The following is a 27,920-nucleotide window of genomic DNA, read 5'->3' as shown; positions in this document are numbered from 1 at the left end:
GAGAAACCAACATCACCTGTTTGGGAAATCTAGAACAGCAGAGGACAAAAAAAAGAAGGAGGAGCAGCGTCTTTGGAGGGCTGAGGTCTCGCTGTGTCTGCCCATCCCACATATGCACACACACACAGACACACTCTCTCCTTGCCTCTCCCTTCCTCCCTCCCTGTTTGTCTCCTCCACTCTCCGATGCTGGTGTGGTGAACAGCAGGACACTCTCTGCTGAGCTGCATGGAGGCACAGGGAGGGGCAGGGAGCCCAGGTAAGAGCCATTTTCTATTCTTTCCTTTCTCTCTGCCACAGCTCTTGTCACATTACAGAAGCATGATTGTTGCAGACTGTCTTTGTCTCCTGAATGACTTGTGCTCTGAATTGCAAGCGTCTTTCTTAAAACACCACATTGAATTGTACAGACACTTTCTAAATAGTGGGACTGAATAATAACTGTAAGTTGAGCTGCTCTTGAATCATTTCAGTGCATTTCTCTGATTGCCCAGTCAAGAGTTATTCACTGATATACTTTATGGTTTAAATATAGCTCTGCACCGGTGCTCTGTCCTGGACCATTTTCCTCACCTAGGATCTAGCTGTAGCTCATTCCTACTTCCAAGCTTCATGTTTAATCTATAGCCTTGCTGTACAGGTCTTTTTATATCCAGAAACTGTGGGTCAACTGCACAAAAGCTGGACTGATGAAACACAAACTGCAGCACAATAGTGGATGCATATGGCCTTTGTGTAAAGGCCATCCAGAGAAGCCGGCACTGTGTGGTAGCACTGCACAATGCCTCAGTAACACTATTGCACTATCACATCTAAACATTCAAAGGCCTGATCATTTAACTATCTTTCTATTCAGAGTATTGTAAGACAAACAAAGCAGTAGAGGGGTAGTTTATTTGGCAGTGCCTCTGAATCTACAGTGTGCATTCAACCATTATTAAAATGTTGCTTTAGTACTCTGTTGTACCTTGGGGTAAAACAGCATCTCTTCAGCCACTATAAGCTGCAGTAGTATTTTTTTTTAATGGAAGATGCTTTTGTCCTGCCATTGCTTTGTTCTACTCGTGATTGTTTACATAGTGTCTGAGTACTTCATGTTCATGCTGACTAGAATTACCTGCCCATGGCAAGTTGGGATATTTGTCTATTATGATGGGAATGAATTAGAGTATACATCATTATTGTGATGTATAAGTGTGACTTCCAGATAACTAAAGACATTAGCAGTAGAAGAAAACATGCCCAGCCCTCCTTGTGGGGATTAGCATTAATACTGGTAGAAAATGAATCCAAAACATTATCAGCTATTAGGAAAATTGATTGATTGAACTCATTCCCTCTGCACAGTGATTTGGTCCATCTCTTTTAGAGAAATTTGTAAAGAAATGCTCATTGTAAAGTATATTATAAAATAAAAAAATACTAAAATACACTATAAGGTACAGAAAATAGACAACAATCAGCAAACACAATGACCTGGTGAAAAGGATGTTGAGAGTGGATGCTAATTCCTCCTGCCTGCACTACAAATGAGAATTGATTTATTGAACTGAGACACTAAGTTTGATTCAACTTTTGGCAAACGTACAGTACATCATTTTCATCCTCCCTACTCCTCTCTCTCTCTCTCTCTCTCTCTCCTTCTCTCTCCACCTGTCTGTGGTTAGCTGGTTCAAAGATAGCCATTACCTGACAGGACCACATTTGTGATGGCTGGCTGTCTTTTCCCAACAGTAACTTATATCCTCCTTATTTCCTCTGGTTTCTTCACAGCCGGCTCTGCAGGTGGTGGCTCGATCAGGCCATCTGTGTAAACATGTCCTCCTTTACATGCGGATAATACTGTGACTTTGTGAAAGCTATTTTCTTTAGTCAGGGATTAACATCCTGATTTAGAGCCAGATTCATCTTCCAACAAAATGCTAAACATTTGGGAATATGTTGGCACACAAAACATGAGGATGCTGTATATTCAGGACAGTGGGTACCAGTATAACTGCGCACTTTAGATTTATGTCTTGATGTCCTGGACATTGTGTGTATGTGGTCATTTATTATGTGATATACAGTAAGGCCACATCTATACTATCCATCCATACACAACACAAATAATTCAAAACATGGTAAATGTGTTTTCTTTATGACTGCACTGCAGCCTTAACAGCCCACTACTCTTGTGATATATTTCTCTGGAAAAAAAGCCGATTTTAGGGTTAATGGATAAGATTAAGCTTGGATGGATATGTAGATGATAAACTGCCTCAGTGGTAGAGAGGTCAGGAAGAGTTATTCAGCATCATCTCTACAATGAATGTTTGCCGTAGAAGGTGATTGAAATGGAAACCAACGCTGTTGGCTCACTATAAATATTGAGCAAACATTTCATTGTAACAGCAGAGGTACGGCTATAGTCTTTCAGTTTGTGTGTCTCCTCACTGGGGAAATCGATCAATAGCCTGCAATCAACAATGGGCTCAGGGTGAAATCAGAATCTGTCATGTTCTGGTTTGCCTTGGCTGTAACACACTCTTCATCTGAAATGAGAAATTCAACCATCTAGGAACATACTGTGAGTAGAAATGGCCTCGCCGGCCATCTGGTGAGGCCCATCACAAAGCTGCTATACTCCCACACTTACTTTCCATCAGCTCTGCTTGTTATCACATAAAAAGCCATACTGTCATTTCTTTTGCTGAATGTTGCCTCATAGCCGACACGCAGGTTAATCTTTATAACTTCCCTTTAAATGTCAATTTCTTTTAATGTACTACTGGTCTACTTTGTTGTTGAATCTGTTGCATGATTTCTCTAACACACTTCGGATTAGAGAATCATCTGTGTTGCAGTTATATTATTTTCTATTCTTTCAGTTAAATGTGCAGCACTTCTGTACACCTGTCATTACCTCATTGTGCCTCGTCACATACCCCAGCGTGTTTTCAGCTGTCAAACAGGTGAACAGAGTTTGCTCATACTCCAGCATTTGAGGGGATGCTATTTTAAGTACCCTCTATTTTCAGACAGTGTTAATAGCCCGTGTGAACTTTCTTCTATTTTGAATGGATGTTTGTGAGGCTTTCAGAATGCTTTTCCTTTACAGAAACATTAAAACTGCAATAATGTAACAACTGTTGAATAAGAGACCCGCCGAGTCCACCAAACTCTGAAAAAACTTTCAACATTGTCTATGCATATGCACACATAGATATAAACAGAGACTGGCAGAGGAGTGACAAAAGAAAGTGACCGAATGTGTAGACTTGGATAAACTGTATGAATGTCGCGAGGAAAAATGGGCAGACACTAAAAAATGAGACACTGAAACAGTACAATAACAGGTGATGCAGGTACCTTGGACTTAATGTCAGGTTTAAATTGAGTAATTTAGGGGGAAAATATATAATTGGTTATACAAGGAGGATAATAACTGGCAAACATAAGCAAATATTGTTTTTACTGCAATGTTTTGATGCTTTAAATGTCTCTGGGTCAGATCTATACCTGAGATATACAGTAAGTTAAGTAGAGCAAATAAGGCAGCATCTCTACAGTAATCTTTTATTAAAAATCTAAAAACTCTAATCAATATCTTCACCTTTTTATTGTTTTTGCTCGATCTCACTGTCTATTTCTGTGTATATGTGTGCCGATAGAGCCCAATAAAGATATCCAGAAGCTGTTGAAGCCCTCCAGCTCAAGTGACCTGTCCAAGGAGCTGTTCCAGCACCCAGCAGGGGAGGAGGAGGAGGGCAGCCTGTCAGGGCACACTGCTAGCCTGCTGCACATCACTGAGAAGAGACGTGAGTGCCGGGGAAAGGGGTAAAGAGAGGGCGATAAAGAGAATGTGAAACAGTGATGAATATTCATCGGTGCTAAAGAGGTGTTACAGGCTAATTATGGGTGGAAAGTGCCTTCAATCAATAGCAAGAGGATATCCTGCTTCTGTTAAAGAGTGTCTTATCAGTGACAGTCACTACTGGATCGACCTGTTGTAAAATATGGTAATTCATAACGAATCTCACAGTATATCAATGGAGCATTAATGCATTCGTAACATAACATTTCACAGATATAATCTTGGACTTTCCATTATCCTCTTCCAGTCCAGGTTGATCCCGATCTTTAATCTCACTGAATGATCTCTGCCGATCGGAGGTGTTCTGATCCAATATTCTCAAAGACCACTGCAGCTTAGCCGTGGTTGAAAGGACTCATTGTGTATCAGTCCCATACAGAGGCTTCCCAGTACGTGCCAGACTAAGAGCCCGGGGCATAGAACCACAGAGGGCTTCTGGGGCTACATGGGTGACAAGGCAACCTTTATGTGCTTCACTAACTCAACACTTTTTCAGGGAGACAGCTCATCCAGAGGCGAATGTCTGTGTCTCTGTGATTTAATATGACCCACTAACTAGCCTGACCGGCCTGGGAGATCAGCTAATAGTATGTGGCTATGAAGCAAAGGGATTATTGCTGCGTTAACTATTCACAAAATACTCTTCAAATCCCATCCTGAAGAGAAACATGTAATCAAAAATGATCATCCCTTTTATTACAGTGCATTAATAATCCTCACCCATATCATTGAGCGATCAGGAATCCAACAAAAGCACGTCCTTACTCTTTGAATTTTATTCAGATCTCAGAGCAGGTACATTCAGTAAGATTATTCAGTTAGGTTTTGGCCACAGTGCCAGAGAGCCACTTTCCTGCTTCATCTTGAATGGCACAGAGACAAATTTATTCCCCTTACGGCAGTTTCATCTTCAAAAAGAGTTGCTCCTGACTCATCTGCAACATTAATATGTAGGCCCGAAGCAAACAGCCTATCTTAAAAATACAAACATCATTATATCCCAGAAAAGAACAAGTTGTGAGTTGGTTTGTGGCAACTAGATCACCGAAAAACAACAGTACAGGCAGATGCACAAATACATATAAAACTGCATTGCGGATAAACTGCGTACAGTTTTTTGTTATTGTGATTGGGTGGGTGCGTAAGAATTGAAGATTAAAAATTGATGGTAACTGCTGTGCAGTAAAAAAAGGGTCTTATCTGTTTTTAATGATCGTTAATAGCCAAAACAAGGAGTTCAAGGGGAAGAAAAGAGGGTGTGGGATTCATTCAAAATTGAGTACAGTTTATTTTACAGCTTAAATGAAAACATGTTGCACAATAAACCATGCATTATTCATCAAACATTTCAGCTAATTTGCCTTCATCAGAGTGGTGAATAAAGCATGGTTTACTGGAGAAGAGACTTGCAACATGTAATTTTGATACTCACTGGTCTGCACTACGCTGTGCATGTGTCAGTACAGCTTAATATTTTATTATTATCTATTGCTATTCTTATAGCTTATTTACTTGTTGGTTGTTGATTAGCAAACAATGCATCAGAAAGATACAGGAACTGTTTGGACAAGTAACTTCACTGTGAGGGAAAAGCACTTGGAACAGAATTTATTGTTTAGAGGAAATCTTTTTTGGCATTGTTTGTTTAGCATCCCAGTACTCTTGGCTTTTTCTTTATCATCCTCATAGCATCAGAGCCCTGCCATCATTACAAGCTGCTCAGGCTGGTCTGATGACCTCAGAGCCCTGTAGAGTAGGAAGGGGATTACACAGATCCAGCATGCAAGGCACATCCCCACTGCTCTCTTATCCCTTCTCCCAAATGTGAACTCCTCCCTCTCACCCATCCTCCCTAGTATTTGTTCCTTCAGTGCAATCTATCCGTACCTCTGTGCTTGCAGAGAGAGGGAAGAAAAAAAAAGGGGAGAAAAAAGGAAATGAGACCCTTTTTATAGAGCATCAAATTGACAGCGTGCAAACAATTATTTTCTCACTGTCATATTCTGAATTAAAGGAAACAATCATATTACTTTTCAGTGAATTGAAGGCACTTTTATTTCACACATATTAACTACAAAGGCACGAATAGAAAGTGTGAGATTAAGGGCATGCTGAAAAATATGTCAAGGAGGAGTGAGAATGGATCAGAAGAGCAGGCGGTATGCTTGCTGTAAGAAGAGGTAGTGGTCTTTTGCATCATCCATCTGCTGTAGGCACAAGTCCTCAGTTTTTTTAGTCTCTGTGTGAATTCTCTATTGTCGGTTTTTCCCCATGTAGTCTCAGACCTCCACTGATTGGCTATTGAGATGGAGGCAGTTGTTTCAGTGTGCCTGTCTGGGAGAGAAAATGCACTGATAAATTATTCAAAGAGAAAGGGTGTGGGAGAGGAGAAAAAAGATGGGGGAGAGGTGGTTAAAAAACAAGCGCAGCAGAATGGGAATAGCCTTGTAACCAATTGAAAATAATGGCACATTATTCAATAACAAATAATGCAGAGGGCATTCTGGTTTACATTTTGCCTTCCTTCCTCTTCACCCACTTTCTGTCTTCCCTGCCGTCTTGTTTTACATTTACCTTCTTCTTGCCTCTTTGTGTCTCCCACTTCTCCCATCATCCTGCCTCTCCATTTTTTCCCTTCATCTCCTCCTCCGCAATTTCCAGCCTCTGCTTTTCCCTTCTTCACCCTTCCTGAAAAGGAGGTCAAAAAGACTGATAGCTGTATGCGCACATCGTACAACCTGTGGGAAAAGAAAAATATACTCACAAACACAGTCGAGAAGCACTTTGAAGTGACGAAAAATATGAAATGAATAAAAAATAGGTTCTATATTGTTCTTGTCAAGCAATAATGGCACATTGCAATTATTCTCCACGGAGTATAACAAACCACCATCAGACAGCAGACGGAACCTTTGGATATAAAATAGTTTTGACTGCTGAGCCTTTCTATTGCTGCTGTTTGATTATGCGGTTAATGGTGTGATAATGGAAACTGGTCACCTTAACCCTTTAATGAAGTACTGTGTTAGAGCCTTCAAAGGGACAATTTATTATTTAACTGTACTGTACTGTAATGTGAAGTCAAACAGCTCGGTCTGGAGCTTTAAGTGAAAGCTTTCTTTGCTTTTATTTGTCCTCAGATACCCAATATCAACGTGTGGAGATGGGTTTTATTGTGGGATTTGATGAGTGATATCAGGAAAGAAACATATGTTTGCAATGATATTTCTAATCTGGAATATGTAGAGGAGCAGAATGGACTATAGAGCCATGAGGCACCCCACAAGTGATCACTGCAGAGAAAGATAAGGAATCACTTCTTATAAGGGAAGATGTTTCATTGGGAGGTGAATCTAAGCTGCTAGTTCTCAGTTTAGGTAAGTTATTATTTGCAGACAACGTTTAACTTAGACTTAGACTTAGACTTAGACTTCTTTATTTGATCCCCCATAGGGGGAAATGTTCTTGTTACAGCAGCAACAATATAAACAGGGAGAGTGAAAAAAACAAAGCAATAGAAAAGACAAAAAATAGCAAAAATAAATATAAATATAAATATATGGATTGTGATGAAATGAAATAAATATTTACACCATAGGATATTTACACTTTAGACAGGAATGGAATGACATGGATGGTAGGCAGTATATTAACATCAGCCAGTGATGCTGGTGTTATAGAGTCTGATGGCTGATGGGAGAAATGACCTGCGGTAGCGTTCCTTCTTGCAGAGTGGGTGCCTCAGCCTGCTGCTGAAAGAGCTGCTGAGGGCCCCCCCAACATCTAAAAGGATTAAAATTCCACTATCCCCTTTATTTTTCTCTTTCATGTGCATTTCTCCTTTCTTTGTCTTCCATCATCTTTATTATTTTTCTGTCCTTATTTCTCTCTTTTTGTAGATATTGTGATTACTAATATATTTCTTGGTTAGCGTTATTAGCGCATTAGTAAATGTTCATGCATGTCATATCTATCTGTGTGAGGCCGGCATGTGACCCATTCCTGGTGATGAACGTGACAGTAGAACTGGACAGGACTGATCTGCAGAAGAGCAGAGGGTTTGGGGTGAGATGGATTAGATAGAATAGGTTTGAGTTTGACCGCCCTTAGTTCAACTTAAAAGTCTCTACATTTTTATTGCTCATTTCTTATTTGTATTCTCTCATAGTCACTGCTCCCTTATTTTTCATGCCACTTGTCTCCTGGCATTTCTGTTCTTGAGTGTTTTTGATACTCCCAAACATGGCACAGTGACCAGCCACTGCTTCAGCATGACCATCAGCCTTCTTTAAATCAATATGTGCTCTATCAGTAGGACGATGCACTGACTGAAATGTAGCAGCAGACAAAGAGCAGCAGGAGAGTGGGCCCTGCTTCTTCAGCCTGAAGCATTGTTTTAAACAGCCTGGAAAGCAGCAGGCAAACGACACGGGATAATAACAGCTTTCAACCTGTCGCTTAACCCATCGTTTTCTCCACAAAGTCACACCCACAAACAACCAGTGAAGTGTTTCATTCAGACCTGATGTTGCATGGCTGGCAGACAGGCATCCACTTATTCAGAGGGAAATACAAACACATCTCCGTCTGCCTCAGTGTGGTCTCCAAACATCTCTCTCACTATAATGGCAGATTAGTTCGGCCCTGTTACACCGAATCGCTTCCTAACTTGGGCGATGCTGAGACAAGCAGATGTTCTTGGACCTTTGCTAGGCTTATGTTTGTTTTACAGAGTCTTTGAATACTTTTCACTTTACAGACATTACAGTAGAATTCCTGCCTTAGCGGCAGTCTGATTGAAACGCTGAGCCTGGCACGTTGCTACACACCACATGTGATTATGACCCTGCCGTGTGCAATAGTGACTCCTGCCTGTTGAGGAATCAGAGGCAGAAATGAACAGGTGCAACACTCCCAGGAGAAAGACGAAGGTCACAATGCGTTAAAGAACTGGCTATTTTCATTGCCAATGACTTTAGCTCTTGTTTCAGTTCCTCAGTCACTGCCTGCGTTAATACATAGCTGTCACGCTGAAACAGAGATACCCACTGACTGCAGTGCCTATCTCAGAGGCAGATTCAGTAGAGAACGTTTAACTTACAAGATATGAATAAAAGAGTAAAAATGTTCTTTGTTGAAATCGATTTTACAATATTACTGCAAGAGCCAGCTATTGATCTGATTATGAGTACAATGGAGATTCAAGAGCTGCATTGCATGATGGGCTGAGAAGCTCTGTGTTCAGAATATATGCAGCTTCAGTTCTCCCATTGTCAGCAAAAATGAGTGGATGATTTTAATCTCTCAACTCCCCCTGTTTTCTCCCTCTGCCTTATAGAACCGCTCAGTAGTGTGTCTTCTTTGGAGGTGCACTTTGACCTCCTGGATCTGACTGAGCTGACTGACATGTCTGACCAGGAACTGGCTGAAGTTTTTGCTGACTCCGATGAGGAGAACCACAATGAGTCCCCGGCAGGTAAGGCCTGCTAAAAATTAAAATGCATATCACAACAAACAAGAAGAACATAATTAAAGGGAACCTCTTCTATTGCAAAAACCAAACCTAGATTCACTCAAGGTTTGTGCGTAAAACAGAATAGAATTAATTACTCAGCTTGAAATACATTATCACATACAATACAGTAAGTTCACACTATCAATGTGTTAGTACATGAATTGGCGTATTTCTTACAGTATATATGAAGTACATGTGTACACTACACATGAAGTGTGTTGTAAAAGTGCGCAGACAGATCTGTCGGATTTTAATTTATGCAAGTGTTAACAGAAATTATAAGAAACAACTTTAAATAAATTTATTGTTGAGGAGGCATTTCACACTTTAATTTTTATCTCTGTGGAATATTCACATCTTGTGTGCGTGTGTGTGTGTGTGTGTGTGTGTGAGAGAGAGAGAGAAACAGAGACAGAGAGAGAGAGTGTTTTCATATCACCATAGCCCAGCAGGGTCCTAAAAAGCTTGCTGAGCCATAATGACTTGAAATGCCACGTGACTCCTTCAGACACTCATCAAAAACAGATTTCACAGTGTTCAGTACGACTGCCCTTAAACTGAAAAGGTTCATTCGAGCCCCAGATTGTCTCACTCCATTTGATTCTAATGTGAAACTATTTTACTTAGATTACGCCAGATAATAACATTTTGAAGCACAACTAGGACTTCTTTCTCTCTGTCTTTCTGGAAAGCAGGAATAAAAGGAAACAATGTAGTGTTGAGCTGGGACTGCATCACACCATCCGCATACGAGACAAATGAATACAGTGCAGTAGATGGACCTCATGCACACATGCATATTAACGAGCAGAGACAGTTCACCCTGCATGTGTGTCACAGGAGCAGGTACAGGGTAAAGGGTTGGACGTCTTTCTCCTGAGTTGCAAAAGGAAGCACAAAATCATTCCCATGTTTTATTTATGATCTGTGAGCCTCATATTGCATGCGGACAGTGAACTCTTTCCTCCTCCGACATTCCTGCATCTCAGTAGGTACTAAGATTTTATGCCAGCTCAAAATTTAAAGGGCCACTGACACAGTGTAAACTATGTCTTACAAATATTGTATGTGCTGTGCATGAAGTGTGCTAATTAACAACTTTAAAGTGTCACGTTTTTCTTGATAGAAATGTTCAAACTTTAAGTTGGGATACTGTCATCAACTAGGGGTGTGGTCAGTTCTCATTCTTTGTTTGGCTGAGAAGACATGATAAGTTCAAAACAGATCATTCAATCATTCTGGCGATTCTGGCCGACATGGTCATGGTGGTCACGTGGTTGCAGGTACTTAACAGACAATCTAATGTGGTTGGAGGTTGATTTATGTGTATTCAGAGGTCTGAACTCTGGATCATTGAACTCCATTGAAACACAGCCCTGTCTAGCCAGTTGCTAACTTTGTTTATCTGCTGGTGGTGCTGGACAGGTAGTGTACAATTTAGCAATTTCCCTTTGATTTAAATGATAAAATATGGATTTAAAATGGATGGAAAACAATTAAAAGTGTGATCTGGCAGCACTGCTGTCTCTTCATTTTATTTTAATGTCTTAAATGAAACACTGGCAGGTGATTTGCTAGTTTAGGGTAAACTGTAAAGGAATAATAGAATAATATAGAATATAGAATATCAATCACTTATTAACAATCCCAATGTTAAACACATAAAATGGCTATGCTCCTTTCAAAAGTGAAATCGACGGATCACTTCATACAAAATGGGGTGACACAATTAATTAAGTTGGTTCTTTCAGATTTGGTGCTTCATCAGATATTATATTCTGCTATGATTTCATTCAATTCAGTTCCGTTTGCATAAAGGATAACTTTAGTATTTTCAAACATGTTTTGGGTTTGAAATGACTAGAAGGTACAAAAACTTTTGGAATCAGCCTCCACCTGAGAATGGATGGTGAACGAGCTACAATGGCTGTAATGTAATCCTTTCTGGCAATTGTGCCAGTTCAAAGTACATCCACTAAAACTGTTTATTTTTGCCAGAGCTCAAACTCAGATTGTTATTCAAAGCGTCTGACAACATCACAGAAAGGTTCCCTATAGAGACAGACCAATGAGACCCTTTTTGTTAAACCAGAAAGATCGCTCGGTTTAAAGCCACCAGACTCCATTGAATAAAACATTTTTCATGGGAGTTGCTGATCTACCGCTGCCTCGATCAGTTTGTTTGTGTTAATGTTAAAGACTTTGCTGTCAAAAAGAGTTAGTTCTGATCAAACACAATATTTGTGCTGCATACTAATAACACAAACTAACCAATCAACACAGCAGTAGGCCATTCACATGTTGTACAATGTAAAATTACTATTTGTCAGTGGAATCTGGTGGGTTTGAATAGAGCAGTACAATGACTGTTACTGGTTTAACAAAAAGGATCAGAGGCAAAAACACAAGCATTTTTAGTGGACATACTTTGATCAGGTGCAATTGCTACATAGGCTACATTGCAGCTATTGTAGCCTTTTTGCTGCAATTTTGTACCATATAAGTTATCCTTTAATGATGACAGTTGAAATAGTTTCACAGATTTACAAATGCAAAATGTTCTGATTAACCTAATGATAACTAACTAAACTAACTATAACTGTAACTAAACATCTCAAACAATTTGACTTGACCTAAAGCTCAAACATCAACAAGTCGATAAATTATTACATATTTGTAGTTACCTCACATGTTCCCACAGCCCAGCAGACTACACACTTTTAGCTCATCCACCCTTTTCTGCTGTCGTCTCCAACACTATCACAACAAGTTTCTTCAGCTCCTCTTGTTAGTCACAGGCCACAGCTGCTTTCTTCGTAGCCAGGTGCAGGAAATGCAGCAGCCAAGAGGCTTCCAGCCCAAGGCCTCATATCCGCTGCTCTGCTGTCTGCTAGTCAAGATGAAGTCCTGCTGTCAGGAGATGGACAGCTGTATACTACTGTTATGCTGTGGAATGATGTCATTTACAGAGCCTCAACAATCCCAAATGATCCCACCAATGATTAAGCGTTTGCATACACTAATGATATATTAAGCTGATTGATCTGTTTTAATGTTAATTAATGCAACCGATAACTTCGCAATCTGCAGTGTGTTACATTCACTCTTGTATTTTTACCCGCATAAATCATGAATAAAAATAGATCAGCAATCCGAGAGCGCAGCAAGCATTTCTTCCTTGTTGAAAGTCTTCAACCTTTCGACATTAGATGTATTCTTTTGTGCAGCGCCTTTCTTCAGCTTCCAAAAAAAATCTCTCACTTCTGCCAGTGAGCTGTTTTTGTTCACCGCAGACACAATCCTCCTCTCCCGCACTCCATCTCTTAGCTTGCCTTTATCCGTCATTCCCAGTCTCTCTTTGCATGTCTACCTCAGATACGGTTTGTGCAGAGGAAGCTCGACAATCTCAGAATGATGCAGCCACTTAGGTTGCTCTACACAACAGACAGATACTGTAAAGCACCTGCAAAACTATCCATGTATATAGGGCAGCACAAAATGTAAAGAAAATCATATGATCACAGAATGAAACACAGCTGTTGCTACATGATGTTTTCTGGTGATAGAATATTTAGAATGTTTCTTTGAAAGAATGTGTGTTGTGTGAAGCTCAGCAGCGGAGCCACCAAGGTGCTGTTGGCACCTTTATGGTTAACAAAACAGGCTGTTTTCCAATTAGACCATGAAGGAAGGCACAGACACAAACAATGAATCTGTGAAAAGCACGTCATCAGCTTATGATAATAACAGTACAGCGTACAGCAGGTGGTGTCAGCTCATCCACAGCGTGAACCTGACAGATGACAGATGTTTTTGAATGGTGCCTGACAGCAGTGGTCATCTGAAGTATTGTGTAGGTGATACAATAGGATGCTAATGCTTGATTTCCTCATTTGTTTTCCACCATACACGGTTGATGCCCTGTCTTGTGTTATCATGTCATTTGAAAACTCAAGCATTATCATTAAAAAATGCATTTCTTAATGGTGCAACAGTATTTTAGATCATTTCAAACAGCAAAATGATATATCTCACATATGAGCACAGATATTCTTTTGTTGCATGCAGATGTTGTGCCCAGCAGACAATGACACGTGTGTGTGTGTGTGTGAGAGAGAAAGAGAAAGGATTTATCCAAACATTGACTTATTGCACAAATCTCCACCGTGAGGACCAGCTGTTCCATTTCATCTGAATTCCCTAAAACCTTCTGCATTATTCCGCCCTGTAATTTGATTTTTGTAAAGTCTTGAACAACACTGCAGGAACTATGACATTTACATACTGTATAGAGTTTTGTGACTGTGATAGTGAAATGAGGTAGGTTTATTTGTTCATGAAGTCATCAGTGAGTTTACGGTGGTGTAGAAAGAGAAGGACTTTAACTCATTTGTGTCAAAGATTACTTTGCAAATGTGGTAGTATTGTGCTTGTTAGCACTACGGTGCATGGGAAAGTGCTGATTGTGTGGTGGGCATATAGGAGAGGATAAAGGAGGTACAGTTATGAGAGGAGATGGAGGGGGGTGAAGATGGGTGAGCGAGTTCATGCTAAATGCAGGTTCCTGAATAATTCACTTTTCCCTGCTGGAAACAAGGCCGGGTCCTTCAAAGCCATTTAAACGGTTAGATCATAATCTGAGTGACTTACACTAGCACGTTATTTATAGATGCCTGTGTCTTGTTTGTTTTGTTTACTCTGCTGTCTTTCTTTTCCATTTTCCCTTTTTCCGTTCCCATGTTCATTTCACTTAAAGGTCTTGGCAGCTTAAAGGCTAATTCAGAAGGGCATTATTTCATGGACATTTCCGCCAAAATTACTGAACATGATCAGCTGAACTTCATAGTTATAACCCAGATAAGAACATACAGTGATTAGCGTTTCTGTCTAGAGCAGCTCCAGAGGCACAGAACAAACGGCTGACTTTGTCCAGTCGGGTTGCTCTTTGTTTCACGATCAAATGAGCCTGATGAACCATAAAGTTTACCCACATCCCTGAAAAACTACCACAGGCGTAGCTTTGGCCTCCTATTCTTTGTCATTGGAGCAGTAACAGGGTTTTAACTGATGACATTGCAGACTATAACCTATTGTGTTTCTGTCTGGTAGATTCATGTTTAAGTGATATGATTTTTAGAGCAGATATAGATTTCTTTAGTAGATGCATGAACGGATGGAGTGATTCACAAATGAGGGAATAGAAGCAGAAATGCATTGTTCATTAGTAGTTTGTTTATTACACACCACATATTGTGTCATTCTCAAATCTTTTGACAGTATTGCTGGTGCCATATGGTGTCAGAAATGAAGCATGTTGTAAAGTTTTAGCCCATAGTATGGCAGTGCTGCTGCTGTTTCCTGCCCTGTGGCGATATATCCTGCAGGAGCACGAGACTACAGACCCCCTAAAAAACTCATTTGAATGTGAAAGGACAGACTTTAGTTCAGCTCACTGCCTTTAGGGTCACTCCAGGCTTTTAAAATACATGCACAACTGGACATGTAAAACACGAATGAGGTGTTGTACACCAGATGTTTTGAGTCGAGCATTTCAGAAACACAGTAACGTGCTGACTGAGGAACCTCATGTCTCATAGCCAGCAGCACAGAAGGAATACAGTACAGTAGCCCACAGCTCACTGTACTCTGTGTGTGACGTCCATAGAGGAAGAGAGAGAAAAAAACATGGGCCCAGCAGCATCTTCTCACTCAGTTTCGCCCAGTGTTGGCAGCAGGAGGACGTTAGCTCACCCCCCAGAACTGCTGAAGGCTGATTTAGGGAAGATCAATACATCACTGTTTAATTGACAGAAAAACTGTGTTTTTTCAATACCTTCATGCTGACAATATTAGTGAAAGCTATAATTAAAAACGGTACTAAATTGATTTCATATAGCATGCTTGCTATGTGTGTAATTTATTTATTTGACATACACATTTTAATAAATAATAACATTTTTCAGTGTATTCCATGTAATGCAACCCAGTGACTCTAAATGAATACTAGTTATTATTACTACATTGGACAAGTAGGACACACATCTTCATGTTGTATTTTAGTAAATAATTTTATGGAGAAAAAAAGATTGGGATGCAGTAACTCCAGATCACCACCCGAGATGATTACTTACTCATTGGACACAAAAAAAATGTAGTATGTATGTTTTCCTCATAATTTTTACTAATATTGTCAGGTAAGGAGAAGATATTGAACAAACACTGCTGGGTCCGGGGTGGATGTCAAATATCCAACTTAAAACCTCAAAAGGGGAAACTCTATGTGTGTTGAAGGCAATTTTCAATGTTAGGATAAAAACAGGAAATCTGAACAATGCACCTAAAGAATGGAAAAATGACCAAACACACACATACATCATACAGTATGTGCACATGACAGTTATACATCGATATAACTACAAAAAAAACAGCAAGCAGTCATCAGTATGTTTTCATGGTGCTTGCTGCAGCAGACTCCTTCATGCTGCTGAGGAGCTGGTCGTCCCTCTCATTAAAATCCAGTGGAGACGCCATCAATCTCCTGAGATCAATACGTCTTCTCTGCATCCCCCTTTCTCTCTCTCTCTTTGTCTCTCAGTCCTTAATGTGTTTGGGGATGTGGCGTGGCTGTGGGGAGATATATAAGCCAGGTACTGAGTATGACCTTCACTTAAGAGACCCAACGTTAGACTGCTATGGGCAGCGTAAGACAGAGCTCTCTACCACTCATTCACTCTGTTGCTTTGTTGTCCTTCTGGTAGGAAGGACATCACCACCGAGTGGTCTAAAGCGGAACTGAAAAAATAATCTTTGTATGGCTATTATTACAAATACAACCAAACAAACTCTATGCTATGAGAGGTTATTTATGTTATTTATATGTTTAATGATATATGCACCATCGTAGCTGGTAATTATATCACTTTCATATTCTTTAAGAATCCCTAAAAATATAATCAGGTTGATCCCTATAATCTTGAATGAACAACAGTCTGTGGCCTGTCTAATGGCTGGTATGTATGAGGGTATGCAGGGATGCTACAAAGACTTGAAGGCTTTTAATGTTAAGATTTTATTTTCAAACTACTGTGCAGTGATTTTCCTTGTGTTTATTTCCATATGACTTAAAAACGCTTCTTTCGTATTCACATCTGCCAAGACTTTGAATTCCTGTTGGTAATGAGACGTTACGTGTTTGGTCCCCAGGTTCCCACCAGCCTGTGCTGCCCAGGGGTGGGTACATGCGCTCCCCCTCGTGGACACGCTGCAGCAAAGTCGAGCCCCCACGAGAGAGAAAGCACCACAGCGACTCGGACACTGCAGAGCCATTAATGAAGCTGGAAAGGCCGAAGCAACCGTGACATCTGATGTGAAACAGCTGGACGGCAGAGAGGGAAACCCCAGAGCGGACACGGCCAGAGTAGGAACACAGCGCGGACCAAGAGGCCCCCATCTGCAACTGTGCACTCACATAACATTTCATGGTGCTGAATAGACAAGTTCAGGTTGAACTCTGGACAACGTGCTCTGTGCTCTAACTAAAGATGTTGAGATGTGCAATAAACACACACATTCTCTCTCACACACACATACATACACACACACATACAAACAAACACACCTAATCTTTGTGTTTTTCATGCAAGGGGTTCTTAATGCACTCTGGGCTGCCAGGTGATTTTAAGCTTTGTTTTTGAATGACAGACAGGGTATGAGGGCAGCAGAATAATAAGAGCACCTCCATCCTTACAGCCTCTCAGGGTGGGAAACAGCCTGGACATTAGACATTAGGCTGCTAAATTGTGTCCAGTGTGTGGCCAGACTTTCCTTGTAAAGGTCAGACACTGGGATTCACATTGAATTGCCAGAATATGATTTGAAACAAAAAATCAATAGAGCTGTTCAAAGTAAAATATCTCACTGATGCTACTACTTAATGTGTTGGCTTGAAAATGTGAGTGTTTTTTTTCTTCTTCTTCTGTTGCCTGCAATTAAGGTAACTAGTGGAAGTGGATATCAGTGAGGCCATGTTCTTTACATCCATCACACCTTCTCCATCCTAATGAAGAATGTGTGCTGATATTGTAATTGCCTAAATGAAAATTTTGCACTTCTCTCACTGAATTGTATTTACAGTGCCCCTCAGAGTTATTGGCATTTGGTGTAGATGACACTAAAGATAAAGAGATCAAGTAGCAAGCTATGTGCAACACACTTTTTCATACTCAAGTACTTTTTTTCTTGATACATTTTTAAAATGGCTGCCAGAAATGCTGCTGCTAAGATAAATTAAGAGTTTGGTCATTCAAAGTTGGTAGTCAGACTACATGAATAGAGATGCATCAACTTGATGAGTAATACTTGAAGGGAGAATAGCACCACACTCACATATGGACTTCAATAAGCTTTGCATGAATGCCAAAAATACAACAAAGTGCCAACAGTTTTGTAACCATCTTATAAAGGATGAATTCATCTTATGATGCAATATTTCTCATCTTTCTCAGCAAAGGTTATAGCTGGTTACTTGATTTATTTATCTCACCTTTAGCTTGTCTTCACCAGGCGTGCCAATAATTCTGAATGCTGTGACACGATGGATCAAAAGTGACACTGGGATGGAAGGAAAATAAATAAGTCTTGAAAAGTATGTGTTATTGTGTGATTTACTTGGCACACCTCAGAAAAACAGCCTTGTTCTGTAGTGTGGTCAGCACAGATCATTTTAAGTTGTCGTCGGTGTATCGTCATGGTTTTCATTTACACTATTCTATCTGTGGTCTTCCTTTATAAAATTGATTGGCTCGGCACAAAAAGGTTTGTTTTTATTAATGTTTACGGTAGAATTCTTACTTTTTTATAAAATGTACTTCTCCAAAAGAGAAAGTGGGCTGATAGAACAAAATATAAAATATTGGAGATAAAAAAAAAAACAAAAAAAAAACAGACCAGTGGGTTGTAAAAAATGATTTAATATTGCTGTCAGCCACAGCAGCCTCACATTTTAGATTCTTCATCTGTTGTGGCAGACCTCAATTTAAAGTCAATAATTCTCACTGACATGTACAAGACATTCATCAAGCAAATACAAGAACAGTACATTGTCAAGCTGGCACAACATACACAACATCTTTATATACAACCAGCCTGCTCATCAGTTATTACTGCTTTTAAAATGCGGATGATAAAAATGTCGAGTGTGGCGCTGGTCGGAGTCCTTTAACCATCTATTAGAAAACCTGATTAAAATTTTAGCACCAGCACTGCTCATATTGCAAGGCATTACTTCAAGTATGATTTTATAATAATCCTGTTCACTCAGCCCAGGCGCTACTCGCTCAGACATTAAGACACTATTAGCAATATGGTGAACAGTGTGTAGCGAACCCTTACAGGAGTGATTCTCAAATACATGAGATGAGAATGCTACATGAATAGTTGCCTAGCTTAGCTTGCTTGGCTCACTGTTAGGGAAAACATTCATCAATAAGCCACAGTTGACAGAAATTATGGTTTCCTGAATAACAGCGATTTGTTGTCATGTTAATAAATGTTGGAGGAGAGGTAGATGAAGGACACCTGATCCATCCCTAGAAAAGCAGACTGATTTCCATTTTACTTTAAGGCCTCGCTCATTTTCTTTTACCCACATCAATTACAGTTAAGCACCAAAAACTAGACTGTGGTGTCAGTGTTGTTAATCTACATGTTATTTTAGAAGGCAGTTAAGAATACAGAGACTGCGAGGTAGTGTATGTGAACATCTCAGAGCAAACGTTTGCCATTTTGTTAGCTTATGTATGATTCTTACTCAGCTCAGTTGATTCCAGTTTCTACAGTGACCATCAACAGTTAGTTAGTAATGGAGGCCTACATCAAAGCTGATTTGTGTTGCGTTGGGTCACTGAGCAGGAGAAAACAAGCTACAGTACATATTATTCAATACCATTTGTAACATTGGTCATATGTGCACAAAGGAACAAACACCTTCTAACGAGTTCTAGCAGCTGCCTTTACTGATATGTTGATGAGAACCAGACTGAGGTTAACCTAGGATGAAGTCTGCTAGAAGACTGTAACAGAATAAAAAAGTCTATTGGAGTTGAGACGCGACGAGATTTCAAAGTACCTTTGAAATCTTCAACATCTGAGAAACACAAAAAGAAGCCTGAGTTCCCACTCAGGGAAAACACAATTCAAATATTTAGCTATCAGCATAATGAAGTGGAGCCTGAGACTGGAAGCCTTCCTATCAGACTTATAGATTCATGAAACTCCACCACAGCCTAAAGAATAGGCTTCTTTAATGCTGCGGTCAGTGAGCCCCACAACAAAATGTATCTCATATGACACCATCACATGATCATATCCGGTACACGCCATAACTAATGCACCTCTCACATGATGTCAACTAATTATAATTTCTTTGAAAGGCTATTTCATTTGGTTTCTGTTTTTTTTTTCCAGCTCAACAACTTTCCTGACCATGACTACAGATTGCTCTGTGGTATGTCATTGCACTGTAGGACTCATAGGCTGTACATCTTATACACAGTCTACGGCAGGACTGCATCAGAGTGTGGAAGAAAGGGTGTAAAAGGCACCTCCAGTGAAATGTAAGCCCCAAACTGCTCTCTTCACAGAAGCCGTAGCTTACAGAGTTTACATTGGTTTTAACGTTAAAATGACGAGTAATCTTGGAATTCCCACTGGAATATAAAAACTACAATTATAAAAACACTAAATGCAAAATCTAGGCCATTTAAGGCCTGCAGAACACGTCACCGTTCCTCCCTTTGCAGTTTTGTTCCAGAGCCCAGTGAGGTGCTGCACTCGAGAAATATTCACCTGAATCCAGTGGAATATTTGGCTGCGTCTACAAGTAAAGGGCTGATTTGCTTTGCTGGTGTTTTTCCTCCCCTTTGCCCTTGTTCCAGTTCTTTAGCCCTTTAGGTAGAGAAGTGTCCTCCTCAAATTCCCCCAGCCCTTCGACAAATTCCTCATATGTTGACTTCTCTTGAAAGGGACGGGCTCCGAGGAGCTCCACCATGTCGGCCTTGTCTAGAATCTCCTTTTCTAGGAGACGTTTTGCCACCTGCAACACATGACCAATAAGAGTAACAATTTATTTATGCAAGGTCCAGCACACCACAAAACTAGCTATCAAACGCTGCATCATACAGTTCAGTGATCTGCTGTGGAGTCCGAGACTCTTCACATCCTTTTAATCATTCTCTAAACAACGATAATAGTTCTCACCTTCTCCACCATTTCTTTCTTGTCGGTGACGAGCCGAAGAGTTCGCTGGAAGGCAGTATCTATAAGCAAGCGCACCTCCTGGTCTATAAGCTCGGCTGTTGGTTCACTGAAGGGTTTCTCAGTTACTATGTCACCCTGCTGAGGGAGGTCAAAGGACATCTGACCCACCACTTCATTCATTCCAAACTGCACAACCTAAAATATGAACACAAACATATTAATGTAAAGTCAAATGACGAACAGTGCTGCTTCACTTCAAAACCACTGCCGCTCACAAGCCTCAGGTTTGACTATAATTCATTCTAATTGTGCAAACGTGGTGATTACCTGTGCGTAGGCAGACTGGGTGACTTTCCTGAGGTCATCATGTGCCCCGGTGGTGATTTGGCGAAAGAAAACCTGCTCAGCCACCCGACCCCCCAGCATCATGCACATTCTGTCGAACAGCTGCTCCCGTGTGAACAGGTACTGTTCCTTAGGCAGATACTGAGCATAACCCAAACCTTTTCCTCGGGGAACAATGGAGACCTGAGGGAGAACATTAAAATTGAATTAGCGATAAAATCATTTCGGTTAAACCGCAGAGTGTAGAGGGTAAAAACAAAGAGGATTACGCAAGGGTTGAGGAAGAATTCAGATAGTCAGATAGACAGAGGTGAGAAATGATCTGACTACCTTAAGTAAGGGGTCTGCATGTTCTAGGAACCAGCCAGCCACAGCATGTCCAGCCTCATGGTACGCCACAGTCGTCTTCTCTGGGAGCTGCAGGACCTGAGTCTTTTTCTCCAGACCTGAGAGCAAGGAGGGTGTCATAGGGAAGTCCACTGTGTGTGTGTGTGTGTTTTGTACAAATAATTAGGTATGGCGTTTATGTGTCCGCCAAGCATACAGTAGACACAGCTGATGGGGGTGGTGTCACTGGGTTGGGGAATGAGCTTCAAATTACATACCTGTATAGCAAAACCATTGCTTTTCCACTGACTAACTTGATTATGCTGTATAACCCATCCAACAGTCCAGCAGCAGTCATAGTCATAATATTTAGTGCATGAATGTGATTAACTTACCTCCAATAACTCTCTCGACTGCCTGCTCAAAGTGCTTCGTACTGATATGTTGGTTGAGGTGACGTGCAGCTATTAGAGCGGCCTCATTGCACACATTAGCGATATCAGCCCCTGAAACACACAAGGACACACAACAACCAACTTAGACTGTGGTGTGATCAAATGAAAAAATACAGCAACAGATGCAGAAGACAAACTGTGTGATGACACACTGAGCTGTGTGCACTAGCGCTCTCATGTTCTCACCAGTAAAACCTGGGGTTAGTGCAGCTAGCTTCCTGGCCAAAGCCTCTACTTCAATAGTGGAGTCCAACTTCAGAGGTCTTAAATGCACCTTAAAGATGGATGCCCTGCCTTTAATATCTGGTGGGCCTGTAGGAAAAAAGAAAACAAACATGTCATGAATTTTATTTCAAGATGACACACAAACAGATAACAGCCAAAAGTCATTTTGTAGAAGGGTGCATCAATTCCTTTGGATGACACTGGGCAGTAAAGTGAAACACTGAGAGCAGCATTAGCTCTTACAAAGGGAAAACTGTTCCCAGGGGCAAGAAAAGTCATGAGGCTTATCTTAAAAACAGCGTCTCATCTCAAAACATTCTCATCTTAAAATTTAGATCTCATACTGGACCCTGTTCTTAAACTGAAAGCTGAGAGTGACTCAAAGGCAGCATTCATTAGTGAAGTATTAATTAGTGAAGTGACTTTATCTGATCAATACTGTTTACATGGAACAACAGGAAGAGAACACAGAAACTCAACAACAGAGAGAGAAGCGGGGTGTCCCATCCCTTGTGTTGGCCTCCAGTTATCTAATCCTTCTTTTATAGAAAGCCAGCTCTCTCATTTTGACCCAGCTTTCTTTGTCAGAGAGAAAAATGCCGTGTCCAACCATTGTCCTGTGCTGCTGGCATAAAGCAATTTAGATCGTAGCCGGCAGAAAAAGATCAACCATTTTAACAGCAAAGATAAAAGCGCACAGCATGGAACACATGCTTTTAATAGGATAACAAAGGAACAAATCCCCCACAAAAATGTTAATAGGCTTGAAAAAAAAAAAAGGCCATTTGTATGGAAGCCATACAGCAGGTACAAGATGTGAGTGTCAGTGAGGTCAAGCTTTGCACCTCATCTCAAGTAGGAAAAAAGATCTAATCAAATCCGGGTCTGCATGCACATTAGTGCCACTGAATTGCATTTGATGCTTAGTTCCTGGTGTGCAGTAATTAGGCTGCTGACGTGACATGGTAACACATTCATGCATCAACTGGGGGAAACATTAGAAAGTCTAAAAGAACAAAAACTGCATAACGAAATGTATTAAAATGTATCTTAATGAATGTAGAAATGGTGACAGATTTAGAAGAATGTTGAAAACAAACCAGACATCCTTGACAGTGATATGGGAAGATGCAGAGGAAAGATTTTAATTGCAAAAAAGATAACTGACATTATATGAAACCAGTTTTCAGGCATCTGGATGAAAGCAGGAAATCATGAAGCTAGACAGGAAACAGCTGGATTGCAGTTCTATACTTCACCTATGTAAATGTGTCGATCAAAGCGCCCAGGCCTCATCAGAGCCGGATCCAGGATATCAGCTCGATTAGTGCCGGCTAAAACAACTATGTTGGTGCTACTGTTGAACCCTGCGATGACAAAAGCAAACAGGCATCGTGATCTTGAGAAATATCACACCAGGGATGGCAGAAAGGCTTGAACACGGACAGAGATGACACAACTGCATACCGTCCATTTCCACAAGCAGCTGGTTGAGGGTGTTTTCCTGCTCGCTCTGGTTGCCAAAGTTCCCTCTGCCTCTCTTCCTGCCCACCGCGTCGATCTCGTCGATGAAAAGGATGCAGGGGGCATTTTTTCGAGCTGTGGCAAACATATCCCTTATCTGATACAGGAGACAGAAAAGAGAGATCCCTTAAATACCCTCAATGCATTTTCCTAAAGTATTCACTTTTTAAACATACAGAGCAGAGTAAAGCTAGATTGTCCTCTAAATTTATATCTCCGACGTAACAATCCAAAGACTTATTATGATGATGTGGCTGCACAAGTGCACGTACTGCATGTCACCCATCACTCAGCATCCAGACTCCTTGACAGAGACAAAAGGCATTTAGATCAGTACTGACCCTTGCTGGACCCACGCCGACAAACATTTCCTGGAACTCGGAGCCGTTCACAGTGATGAAAGGGACGTTGGCCTCTCCCGCAGTGGCTTTAGCTAACAACGTCTTGCCGGTACCAGGTGGACCCGATAACACTGCACCCTGAAAACAAAGGTGAGACTTCACGATCATAGTATGTATCAAGAGTAGCATGAGTAGTTCTCATCTGACAATTTAATTTATAGCTTATACACTTCCCTGGAGGTAATTTCAGGATAATTTCAATTAATAATACATTTTCCCATCACCCCAACCTTTATTGATATACAGCATGGCGCACCTTTGGGATCTTGGCTCCTAGGTCCTGGTACTGCCGTGGGTTCTTCAAGAAGTTGACAAACTCCAAAATCTCCAGTTTGGCCTCCTCACAGCCTGCAACGTCCTTAAAGCGAACATGGATGTTGTCTTTTATTATCTTGGCTTTGGATTCACTCATGCTGAAGGGGTTTCCTCCCCTACCTCCACGGCCTCCGACCATTGGTCCCTTCCGAGTGGCAAAAAGTAAAAAGCCAACCAGCATTAAGGTTGGGAGCACGCTGAAAAGGACTGTCCTGTCGGGGAAAGGAAGAGAGGCTCAGTCAGCACCAACATGAGCAAAGCAAATATATGCATTTAAGTCACCTCAATATCAGTTCCAGGTACTTGATCAGATGAAATTTCTCACCCATCGCTTTCACTGCTGTAGAAAACAGGTATTTTCTGTGTGGGGTCCAGACCCAAGTCTTGCTGGGCCATCTCCAGGTTGTGCTCAAATGAGTCAACACTGCCAATGTTGAACCACAAGTAGCTCTGAAACATATACAAAAATATGTTACATACACTATACAGTATATAAAGTCTTCCTCTTACAATGAACATCACACCGATACAGCAAGAAATCACACCATCGCTCATTTCATCGCACCCAGCTTTACTTGGTGTGGTAAGACCAGAGGCTTATGGAGGCTAATATTAATATCACTGATACTGACCACTTCTGAGGTGTTCACTCCGTGGGCAGGTATAACTTTGACATATTGTTTATTGACAACCTCCAGGTGATCCACCTGCGTAGAGAACACAGTCACCAATTTATTCGCATGGTTGCAAAAACAAACATGCAGATGAAAGACGGCCACATTCAAAAGACTAAAACGCGCTCTGCCCCTCACCAGGCCTCTGCTCAGGTAGAGATGCACAAAGTCCTTCCAGGAGATCTGGACCCCCGTCTCTCGGAAGTAAAAGAACAAAAAAGCAGTGGCAATGCCTGCTGCGCCAATTGCAATGTTCCGAACTGTTTTTGCATCCCAGGGAAAATCATCCTGTTGGACATGAGAAAAGGAAGGGAGAGCAGACCGTCTGATTAAAGGAGAGTCAGCGTGGCACCGAAAAACAAGCCACACCTCTCACCCTGCAGCTGCTGTATGTTACTATGAGCACTCTTTTAACAGAAGAGTGTGACTAGTACTGTACTTTATGTTTTAAGGAAAATATCAATTTCAGCATTTGAAAGCTTATATTCATCATTTGAATACATACATATCATAAACAACCATGTTTATAAGAATCCACTAAACTTTCAAGATATGTAGTGAGCGGCACATTTTACAGGGGAAAGAGAACTAACTCTATCATGTATATCATTCTATAAGAATAATATTATGAGAGACTATAGACCTGAATGGTCATTTATGTGAATGCAATCCAAAATGCAACCTAAACTTGCACTAATGTGTAAAAGGAGTAAAATCAGGCAGATGCCAGAATTTTAGCGAGTATATTCCATGTCATTAGCATTTGTGCAAGTGCTTTTTATTGTGGCGCCTGATTAAAAGCAGGTATCAGTACGATTCTGGCTGTGATTCGCACCTGAAATCGCGTCCACCAGTGCGATTCTTCCTTTTTTCCTCCTCTCCGCCCGTCATCCCCGTCGTCGTCCGTGTCCCGGCCTTCCCTTGCGAGAGATTCATGCTCTTTGGTATTCTCATCTGAACAGCGAAACAAGATCAGTGATACACCGGAGAGGAACACTCTGTAAGAACTGAGAACAGAGGATGCTTGTGATGATGCCTCACCTTCAGCTGATTTGTTTTCACCCGCGCTTTCTTCACTCTTTGGGAAAAACTTCTCGAAACCTGAACCAAATTCAACAGCAATAACACAGAGCAGAAGTATTAAGTGCAAAGGGCTCATATTGACCTTAAAAGATTTAGGTCAACGTTTGGACTCATTTAAGCTACATTACATGGTAGACCAGTACTAGGGCATACATTACCTCTTGGTGGTTTGTTCGAGCTAAGAAACCGAGCGAGTGGGAAACTGTGCTGATATAATCCTCCACACCTCTTTTGGATCAATGACGTCTTCTGAAATAAAGATAATGTATGACGAATTCATTAGCAGAGAGCAAAGGGGCCTTCACTCACTATGCTATGTGGAACAGATGCTGTTATGCAGGCAACACGAAACGAAACATGATGATCTACAGTGGCATGATGTCTGCAGCTGTTGTGAATCAGTCACTAATACTAACTTTCATGTTAATGTGAGAAGTCTGTCCTGCTACATGTTTGTTTGTTTTTTCCAAACAACACCAAACAGCATCATTATTTACAGGATTACTGAAATCTCATTATGACCACGGCATACCGCACTCTGCCACAGTTAACCTGATTTCATTAAGTTATTTCAGCACTGTTGCAGCTAACCCACTTCTGCTTGACACTGAACAGTTGCTACAAAGTTCACATGGCCTTTACTGGCATATATGTCAGCTGTGCATATCAAAAACAATTCATCTTAAAAGGTTACACACAAACATTTTATTGCCAGACAATAAATCTTATTATCAAATTTGCCAGTAGCAGAAGATCTTAATCTTAACTATGAATAAAATCTTAATTAAAAAAAAACATGAAGTCAGATATGCTGGCAATAAAAATTTATTGCTGAAGTTTACTTCACACACACCCACGTACACACCAACATTTCTGTAATAACCCAACACCTGCAGCTATCGGCCTCGAGTTGGGCTCCATTTACTGCCAGAGAGAAAACAAAATACTACAAGAATTCTACGGTGCAGGGATAGTGTGGAAATAAAGACAAATGCATTCAATATTAGACATATTAAGAACACCAACAATACACTGCAGAGCATTTTCATTGAGAAGAGACTAGTTTAGAGCACAGTGATCAGTGTTGAGCTGCAGCTCTTCATCTGGTGATGACCAGGAAGAGATTCACTTTAAGTTCCTCTGCCTATTTCTCTGCATTTGTCCTTTAAAAGCACGAACAGCTGAGTGAATGTATAAAAATGAACAAACTTGGCTAAACGCGCCTCCTCCCCACCCCAGCAGCCCGGACACGCCCCCTCCAAACAAAAACATTATGAAACTGAGGAAACGGACCTCCAAACTGGCCCTTATCACACGGACAGATCGGAGGGAACACACATTAAAGGGATGGTGCTTAACACACACAAACAGAGCTGCAGTTTGATTGTTTGCTTGGGTTTCGGGTGTCTGATCTGCAGCACCGAGGAACACTGTGTTCTTTCCCTCTGCAGACCTCAGATTCAGCCGCACAAAGCTCCGACTCCTGCCATGCAAAGTGTTATCCAACCCGTGTGCACGGCTGTTGTAAAACACGTTTGCACCCATTTGTTTTCTGAGAGTTGAGTTTTGAGAGAAAGAAAACAAAAGGCGAAGTCACCGTTACCGCCGCCAGCGCGCCGCCGTAGCGAAAAGTGGCCGAGATGGTGGAGAGATCTCGGCTCCACGTCCGGACCGTCCTCATTCGGCTCCGAAAGGACCCGACGCTCACGGCCAGCAGTCCCATCGTGTCAGCTCCTCAGTTCTCCCTCTCTCGGCTGCAACGGACTGAGAGGGACGAGCCACCAACACTTACCGAAGCCTAAACCGGACGCCAACAAACCAAACCCCTCATCTCGCGAGAATTGGGTTACAAAATAAAGAGCGTGAGGTTTCACATGTGGGATGTCTCAGAAGTCACTGGGTTCACTCTGTGTGTCTGAAGTCTGAAGTCCCGTTTATGATAAA

The 27,920-nt window shown here is 41.1% G+C and overlaps 2 protein-coding genes across 2 annotated transcripts; one reads left to right on the top strand and one right to left on the bottom strand.

Moving 5' to 3' along the window:
- Positions 1 to 194: 194 nt before the first annotated feature.
- On the top strand, positions 195 to 17,961 carry dbndd1 (dysbindin domain containing 1). The gene is made up of 4 exons (XM_070838165.1): positions 195 to 259; positions 3,654 to 3,800; positions 9,195 to 9,332; positions 16,575 to 17,961. The coding sequence occupies exons 1-4, from the start codon at positions 229 to 231 to the stop codon at positions 16,727 to 16,729; spliced, it is 471 nt and encodes a 156-aa protein (XP_070694266.1). The 5' UTR covers positions 195 to 228; the 3' UTR covers positions 16,730 to 17,961.
- A 359-nt stretch (positions 17,962 to 18,320) lies between these two features.
- LOC139208265 (mitochondrial inner membrane m-AAA protease component AFG3L1-like) lies at positions 18,321 to 27,767 on the bottom strand. The gene is made up of 17 exons (XM_070837922.1): positions 27,580 to 27,767; positions 26,135 to 26,225; positions 25,935 to 25,994; positions 25,729 to 25,847; positions 25,032 to 25,181; positions 24,852 to 24,926; positions 24,545 to 24,669; positions 24,161 to 24,431; positions 23,845 to 23,982; positions 23,447 to 23,600; positions 23,239 to 23,346; positions 21,941 to 22,066; positions 21,695 to 21,805; positions 21,303 to 21,418; positions 20,955 to 21,155; positions 20,628 to 20,822; positions 18,321 to 20,463 (listed from the first exon to the last, which is right to left on the bottom strand). The coding sequence occupies exons 1-17, from the start codon at positions 27,697 to 27,699 to the stop codon at positions 20,245 to 20,247; spliced, it is 2,379 nt and encodes a 792-aa protein (XP_070694023.1). The 5' UTR covers positions 27,700 to 27,767; the 3' UTR covers positions 18,321 to 20,244.
- Positions 27,768 to 27,920: the final 153 nt, after the last annotated feature.

The sequence above is a fragment of the Pempheris klunzingeri genome, chromosome 1 (genome assembly GCF_042242105.1).
Source record: "Pempheris klunzingeri isolate RE-2024b chromosome 1, fPemKlu1.hap1, whole genome shotgun sequence".
Lineage (NCBI taxonomy): Eukaryota > Metazoa > Chordata > Actinopteri > Acropomatiformes > Pempheridae > Pempheris > Pempheris klunzingeri.
Note: the sequence above shows the minus strand (reverse complement) of the source record. Positions and strands in the feature narration are given on the sequence as shown.

Bases quoted from the DNA above. Each gene is read 5' to 3' on its own strand.
- dbndd1 (XM_070838165.1), top strand. From the start codon at position 229: ATGGAGGCACAGGGAGGGGCAGGGAGCCCAG. The intron at 3,801-9,194 runs GTGAGTGCCGGG...TCTGCCTTATAG, and splicing joins GCACATCACTGAGAAGAGAC to AACCGCTCAGTAGTGTGTCT. The intron at 9,333-16,574 runs GTAAGGCCTGCT...TTTGGTCCCCAG, and splicing joins CCACAATGAGTCCCCGGCAG to GTTCCCACCAGCCTGTGCTG.
- LOC139208265 (XM_070837922.1), bottom strand. From the start codon at position 27,699: ATGGGACTGCTGGCCGTGAGCGTCGGGTCCTTTCGGAGCCGAATGAGG. The intron at 25,182-25,728 runs GTGCGAATCACA...CATGTCCAACAG, and splicing joins ACTGGTGGACGCGATTTCAG to GATGATTTTCCCTGGGATGC. The intron at 23,347-23,446 runs GTATGCAGTTGT...TTGTCATCGCAG, and splicing joins GCTGCTTGTGGAAATGGACG to GGTTCAACAGTAGCACCAAC.